We start from the raw sequence: 7,776 nt of genomic DNA on the forward strand, positions 1-7,776 counted from the left end.
GTCATGTCCTACACCAATGCAATAACCAAAGTTATTCCAAATAGCAAAACCTAAACCTACCTATTTTGTATTACTATCCCACGAGGCATCTGTAGTGAGGTAGCAACAATTATTGGTTATATGAGGCCAGACATTTATGTGTTTGTTTTTAGCAAATGGCTTCTCAGTATTTGTGATAAAAGTTGAAGCTTTGGAGATGATGCCAAAAAAATTTGTTTGTTTGTTGTTGAAGATAAAATCATTCCTGCTAGTCCATATAGAGTACATGATTTAGGCGAGTTCACTTAGGGTGTCTTTAATATCATTCTTAAAATTTAGCATAGTGGTGATATTTGTGATGATGGAAAGGATAGAATCATTGCTATTCCAATGATCGGTTTTGATAGAGAGTTTAGAACCATACCATATGTGTCTGAGCATGACACAATGAAAGAGTGCATGATGTGTAGATTCCATCTGATTACTACAACGTGGGCAAGTAGCTGAGGAGATGATATTCCGATTTACCAGATTTTCTCTTGTGGGCAAGCTGTTTCTGATTGCTTTCCAAAAGAACAATTTGACTTTCTCCACTGTGTTGAGATTCTAGATGCTTTTCTAGAGTTGCCGATTTTGGTTTTGATCTGCATTTGTGCTTTCACTGAGGTATTTATAAACAGACTTCACTGTTAATTCCCCATTTGTTTCCTCTAACCTTCTGATAGAGTCGTTGTGTTCTTGTCGACTGAGAGACACTTTCAAAATTTCCTTGACAGTGGTTGGGAGAAATATGGTATCCAAAACATTTCTTTTCCATGAGCGGTTTTCTGGATCAATGAGGTCAGCTACATACCTATATGGGCCTACAGGTGGCATGGGTCCCATGGGTTTGTTATATGGTAGAGTTGGTATCCAAGGATCGAGCAAGATATCAATGTCATTTCCCGTCCCAATATGCTAACATAGCTTAGGGAAGATCTCATCTCTTGCTTTAAGTATACCTTGCCATATCTTGGATGCCCCTCGTCTAGGGCACTTTACTCTCAAGATTGAATTTCCACAAACGTACTTCTTTAGAAGGCTTACCACCCAAGGTTTGTCTGGCTCTTTAAGGATTCTCCAAAATAGTTTAGCTTGAAGTGCGATATTGTGATGAGATGCACGCCTTATCCCTAAGCCCCCACTCGATTTTGGTAAGCATATTTTGTTCCAAGAGATATATTGCACCTTATTTGTGTTGTCTTCTTTTCTTCCCCAAAAGAAACTAGCATTTAGAGAATTCAACTTGTTGCATGGGATGTTGGTAGTTGGAAAATAGACATCATGTAAGAGGGGATGACCGAAGTAACTGCTTTAATGAGCGTTAATTTTCCGGCTTGGGAGAGAAGCTTGGCTCTCCACCTTTCTATTATCTGAAAAACTCTTTCTAGCACTTCATCAAAATCAATATGACTCTTGTGCTTGAGGATTAATGGGGCTCCCAAATATTTTTCATGGGTGATTGTTTTCCCAATTTTCAGAATTCTTTTCATAATGCGTTGATGACGATGGTGGGTGTTATGACTGAAAAAAATACCTAACTTATGGAAATTTATCTCTTGACCTGAAACATTTTTAAAGAGCTCCAAAATATCCTTGAGATGATGTGTTTATGCAATATTTGCTCTGCAGAAAATGAAGCTGTCGTTTGCAAAGAGAAGGTGAGACATAGGAGTGTCACTCCTACTGATTTTGACCATGGATATGTTTTTATTTTTCTGCTTTGGAGAGAAGACGAGAGAAAACTTCCATGCAGATAATGAATAGAAAGGGTGACAGGGGATCTCCTTGTCTGATACCTCGTTCGGGTTTGAGGAAACCCATGGGTGATCCATTTATCTTGAACGAAAGAGAAGTAGTAGAAATGTATTGATTAATCCAATTCCTCCATTTCTTGGAGAAGCCAAGGGTTTCCATAGTTTCTAGAAGGAAACTCCATTCTACTTTGTAGAAAGCTTTGCTCAAATCTAGCTTGATGGCCATACAACCTGATGCACCTTTTTTTCTTTTCAGAGTACGAACAATCTCATGAGCGAGAACAATGTTGTCAAAGATCTGTCTTCCCTTTACAAAAGCACTCTGGGACGGAGAGATAAAAATGTCAAGAAGAGGTTTTATGTAATTTGCAAGGATTTTGGAGATGATTATGAGGCTTACGTTACAGAGGCTGATAGGTCAAAGTTGGTCAAGAGTTTCCGGTCGCTGGCATTTAGGTATTATAGTGATGTTGGTGTGGTTCAGCTCTGCCAAGATGTGATCGGAGTTCATGAAGCTCTTGATGGTATTAAGGAGGTCAGAAGAAATGATATCCCAATACTTCTGGTAGAAAAGAGGGGTAAAACCATCGGGACCTGGAGTTTTATGGAGAAAAGAGCTTCCTTGACTTCTTCTAAAGTGACCTCTCTGGGGAGGTCATTATTTTGTTCATCAGTGACGACAGTGTCAAGAATGTTAAGGTCTCTAATATGAGTTTGGGGATTTGAAAAGGTAAAAAGGGTTTTGAAGTGCTCCACAACTGTATCTCCAATAGCACTTCGCTCTTCAACCCAAGTTCCATCCGCTTTTCTAATCATATTGATCTCAATCCGATTTCGTCGAATAACAATGGAGAGATGGAAATAACGGGAGTTGGTCCCATCAGAATGGAGCATTGTATCTCTAGATTTGTCTCTCCATAATTTTTCTTCAAGATGGGAGGTTTGATTAAGATCATGTATCAGATTGTTTTCGACAGTTGGGTTTGTCTTTGGATCGAGCTGGCACTTTTTAATCTCCTCGCAAAGGCTCTGGATGTGGTGGTGAATATTTCCAAACACATCTTTGTTCCATTTTTTTAAGTCATTCTTGACTTTCTTGAGCTTATTGCAAAAGCGAATGGATTGTGAACCTCAGTATCTGATATTCCAGGCTTTAGATATCACATGTTTGCATTCTGGTTCATTTACCCACATCGAATGGAAATGGAATTGCTTTCGTGTCGGGGCAGGAGGGGGATTCAAGTAAACCACTATGGGTCCATGATCAGATTTAATAATAGGGAGATTTATAGTCCTTGCATTCGGAAATAAAGTCCTCCATTCTGTACTTGCGATAACTTTGTCTAAACGCTTCTTTATGAGGTCAGCTCCATTATTTTTGAATCTCTTATTTGTCCATGTGAAAGGAACACCTTCATATCCAAGATCCACAAAATCTGCAAAGAACATAAAGTCCAGAAAGTGGGCTGCTTGAGAAAAGCTGAAAGGAGTTCCGCCACTTTTTTCCGCTTGACATGTGTTCTCATTTAGATCTCCAACAATAAGCCACGGCGAATTCTGGTTTGTGGCAAGATCCACGAAAGATTTCCATAATTCCGACTTTTGGCTTTTTCCGGGTGGTCATAAGTAAATGTGCATAGCCATTCCGTGTCAACCGGATTGTTTTTTACAATGGCCGCAATATAACACTCACAAGAATAAATAATCTCAAGGTCTATGTTGTTGTTCCATCCGAGTCATAGACCCCCACTGTGTCTATTTGCAGGAAAGTTCGTTGAGTGTTGAAAACCCAGAGAGGAGAATCTCTGCAGATTGGTAGACGCATTTACCCTTGTCTCAGAAAGAAAGCAAATATCTGATTTAAGGGTGGTTAAGTGGGTTTTAACCTCTCGAATTGTCGCAGATGTGGCACTTCCGCGACAATTCCAAGCGAAGATACTCATAGCTCTTAACATGCACACAAACACAGACTACAAATGGATGCTAGTACACAGTATAATACGAACACAAAACACATGTGAGCAAAGAAATAAAAACAGCACATACACGTAGAGCAGTAACAGACAATATGCCAGGCTAAAGACGATCAAAACAAGAGCTAGCTCAACAACATGCTACAGTATGCTAACTTGCAGGATTATTTTGCAATATATTAGCAACATGTAATGGGAAGGTTAATATCGAGTTAAGCACAAGTTCTAATTTACCATGATATGTATACAAAATAAATCAAATATGAGTTAAGAGATTTTATCTGCCTGCAGCCCCAATTGGAGCACTTAGACAGTATTAAGAGCCCCCATCTTGGATTCCCGAGCTTTCCGGCAGGAATAATGAGAACTCAAAATTGTAATAGACTATAGAAGAGCATGGAACAAAACCCAGATTGTTCTTGATTATTATTATTATTATTTTTTATTTATTTATTTTTAGGTAGTACTTCCTGGAAGATGAGGTTTGCTGGTGCTAGACCCTCGTTCTAAGACAAGTTCAAAAGAGCTGGTGGTGGCGGCAGTGAGTCGTTAGGCAAAGAGAGAGATTTTCGGTGATTAGGTACAGTCGTGGTGTTGCGTTGTAACTGTTGGGAGGTGATTTAAAACAGGGAGGACTTGATGAGAGAGATGTGGAATTGCCACTAGGGTGGTGGTGCTCCGATGAGCGCCAAGGATGGTGATAGGTCACCTTAAAAGTGGTGCTCCGATAATTTCTAATTTGGACCGTTGAGGTCCGTGTAGTTGGAAACTAGAAGTCGCCAAAAAAAAAAAAATCGCCTATGACGTCACGGGAGCACTTCGTTGTTTCAATTGAGCTTGTGAAGTTTCCAACATCTTACAGATTTTACTTGGGCAATTGGAGGAGTCTGATGACCATTGGACACTATCAATTAGCTCGTCACCATGTGCAATAGCTTTAGACACACCATACGAAATGACCAAACAAGTTCAATTCAAATGCACAAGGTTACTTCATGTTAGCTAGATGGCCGATATACTTCAAGAGACTATGTATGAGAAGAGCGTGAGCACACAGCATCTGGAACTAGCCCTGTTATACAAAAAAAAATTCCCGGCCTTTGCTCTCATTGTTATAGAGCGATGACACCAAACCTATAGTTTGCAGTTATAATATATGCATTCTGGGGTTCCTCTTGTACTAACCATGTGAGGCGGTTTGATTTGGCTGAGCAACTAATAAACTGTTGGAAACTTTTAAGTTTTTAATGTGTGGTGGATTATTTGGGAAATTAGGATTGACTAAAGGTGCTAATTGGACTTTTAACTTAAAAGTCCAATTTTCCATCTAGATGACCCAATTAGGATTTCCCTCCACTAGATGGGAAATTAGGGTCTACCCCCTAAACACACAGTCAACTTGAGTTCAAATTGACCGTTAACTTTCAAGTCAAATAACTGAAAATGACACAAATGTCCTAATTGTTTTCAAAAAGAAAAAGTTCAATTTTATAGTTTTTACTTAGGTGGGGGCAGTAGTGTTATTTTTAGTTATTTGGCTAAAAAGTTAACCGTCAAACCAAGTTGACCATGTGTTTAGGGGAGACTCTAATTTCCCATCTAGGAAGTAATTAATCCAAATCCTAGAAAACATCCTCGATCCTAGAATTCCCAAGGATTGCCGCCAATCGAACACTTTCAGATCGAGATGGAACTACTGCGATATGTATGTCTCAATCTCACTAGCTGCCCAAAAAGGAGATAAACTAAAGAAGAAGAACACTTCCACAAATAAGTTTAAAAGATCATCTTAGAAGGAAATAATCCATGATCAAATACATATAGTTCTTAACCCATAAACAAAAAAGTTCTTATATATGTATAATATATATTATACTTGAACCGATGACACTTGAGCTCATAAACATTATCTAAAAAAAGACACTTGAGCTCATAATCGATATAATAGTAGCCTTAACATATTAGGTACATAGTTGACATATGTGAACCCTCACTACTTGCGCATCAGCTTGTTGGTTATTTCACGAGACAGAATCATAGGAGTTTGTCCAAATGGGTGCTGCCCAACATATTTGGGAACATTTTGAGCCATAGCCAGGCCTTCCAAGTAAAGTCTGATATCACCTTGCGGACCTGTCATGCCTCAACAAGACACGAGAATTAAGGAGCTTCCATGGTATGGCAAGATGTGAATGCCCAATTTATGCTCGGTCAGTAAGGAAGATTAGAGATAATTTAGCTCGGAAGTATAATTATTGCTGGACATCAAATGCATATATGAACCTTATAGAAGAATAAACAACTGGAATTCCTTTTTTTTTTCACAAAATCCTAACGTACAGATGAAAGTTTACCTAAGGCACAATCATTCCGGAGTTGATATGTGTAAGGCTTAGGGAATATCGCAGTGTGAGGCTAAAATGCAAAATAAAAAGAACACAAATGAAACAAAATTAGGAATATAAAGTCTGAATGGTAGTCCAACATTGAAAATGATTGGGAAATAATAATTAAGAAAACAATAATCAATCCATATACTTACAGGATTTAGAAGGGACTTGTAAGGAGTGTCATCCACCAACAATGTATTCGATTCATTATAATCTGCATACTTGTTCCATATTTTCTTCAGTTCCATTAAAAATAAGGGCTTCTCATTGCTCTTATGAGTCACCAATCCTATCTGACTAAGAGTCAGTCCCGTATCAGTGCTATAGGATTGGTCCTACGCAAATCCATAGATCAGAACGATATATAATTATTTGAAAAAAATAAATAAATACTAATTAAAATTACATGGAGTGTGGCCAGAGTTTAATTAGTTTCTAAAACAAAAGTGTTTATTATTAGGAGATCTGATCACTACTTACCCAAGAAAACCGGAGCTGATTTTTTAAATCTCCAAGAAGAAAATCCACCACACCAACCATATTTTTGCTAGAAACAAAGAAAAAGAAGAATATTCTTAGTTAGTATCACTACTGGGGAAATATAAGGCCTAATATAATTCAATAATTGTTCAAAGCAATCATATACTCACCTCATTTTTGAAGACCAAATACCAACATCAAACTTCTCAAAACAGAATTTCAGAAAATCTTTACAAAAGGGTCTCATAAAAACTGGAAAAGGGAAAATAAACGAACGAACAAACAAGTAAGTGAGATGTTAAAATATAACCAGGCAGCGCAACTCCAATAAACACTTAATAAAACTTATATGGATTCAAGAAAGTGAGATACTTTTGCACCTGATCTATTGTTAATCCTCCTGTCAGCTTTAGGAACGTAACCGAAAACGAACATCAACCAGAACTCCATTCAAGTTAAGAGCTAAAAGCTTTCTCTTCCTGACAATAGGAGTTGTAATGTCATCTTTTATATCAGTAACTGGCTTCTTAAGTTTCTTTTCAACATCTTTCTTTGAACTATCAACACTAGTACTAGAGACTCAAGGGAGAGTGAAACACTATCAAGATTTATCTGGTCTTTCTTCTCCTTCTTGATAGATTCCTCTGTCTTGATAGCAGCAGACAGGGCTACCAAATCAGCTGACTCATCAGAGAGTGAACCAGTATCAAGAGTTGCACGGTCTATTTTCTCCTTCTTGATAGATTTGTCTGTCTTGATGTTGATGATAGCAGATTTTGTTGCTAATTCAGCAGACTCAACTGAAGAGCCAGTATCAGCACTTGTGTCGTCTATAACTTTCTCCTTGAGATTTTTTCCTGTCTTGATGGCAGACTTGGTTTCATCATTGTTCTTTGTCCCCATTGAAGCCATATTGAAGATTAAGGTTGCCGAGGTAAGTGAGGGTGAGAGATTATATAGTGACATTTGTGATAGTAACAAGATCATGGGGAATATTGTAAAGCGAAATTCCCATGGAAAATGTAGTAAACCAATATTGTAAAGCCCAACCAGCCAACGGTTTCAATTTCTTTTACTTTAACTAAAGCAAAATTCCCATTGTTTTGAAGCTTTCACCATCAATTGAAATCCCAAACCAGAATTTCAAGTGAGAAGAAA

General features: G+C 38.0%; 1 protein-coding gene across 3 annotated transcripts; it reads right to left on the minus strand.

The window, feature by feature from the left end:
* Positions 1 to 5,519: 5,519 nt before the first annotated feature.
* Positions 5,520 to 7,546, minus strand: LOC147525009 (uncharacterized). 3 transcript variants are annotated; one of them, XM_086605096.1, is made up of 6 exons: positions 6,999 to 7,546; positions 6,789 to 6,870; positions 6,619 to 6,685; positions 6,291 to 6,431; positions 6,103 to 6,163; positions 5,520 to 5,881 (listed from the first exon to the last, which is right to left on the minus strand). In XM_086605096.1, exons 1-6 carry the CDS (start codon positions 7,066 to 7,068, stop codon positions 5,742 to 5,744), a joined length of 561 nt encoding a protein of 186 aa, XP_086461222.1. In that variant the 5' UTR covers positions 7,069 to 7,546; the 3' UTR covers positions 5,520 to 5,741. The 3 variants fall into 3 exon arrangements, with proteins under 3 accessions (XP_086461222.1, XP_086461218.1, XP_086461225.1); XM_086605092.1 differs by having other exon boundaries at positions 6,291 to 6,473; XM_086605099.1 differs by lacking the exon at positions 6,103 to 6,163 and having other exon boundaries at positions 6,291 to 6,473.
* Between the last annotated feature and the right edge of the window lie 230 nt (positions 7,547 to 7,776).

This window comes from Coptis chinensis, chromosome 1 (genome assembly GCF_015680905.1).
Source record: "Coptis chinensis isolate HL-2020 chromosome 1, ASM1568090v1, whole genome shotgun sequence".
NCBI classification, from domain to species: domain Eukaryota; kingdom Viridiplantae; phylum Streptophyta; class Magnoliopsida; order Ranunculales; family Ranunculaceae; genus Coptis; species Coptis chinensis.

What these genes read in the sequence shown, in the direction of transcription:
- LOC147525009 (XM_086605092.1), bottom strand. Translation starts at nt 7,068, where the DNA reads ATGGAGTTCTGGTTGATGTTCGTTTTCGGTTACGTTCCTAAAGCTGAC. An exon ending in ATTTGGTCTTCAAAAATGAG is followed by an intron (nt 6,686 to 6,788) that starts GTGAGTATATGA and finishes CTTTGTTTCTAG; the next exon opens with CAAAAATATGGTTGGTGTGG. An exon ending in ATCAGCTCCGGTTTTCTTGG is followed by an intron (nt 6,474 to 6,618) that starts GTAAGTAGTGAT and finishes GGATTTGCGTAG; the next exon opens with GACCAATCCTATAGCACTGA.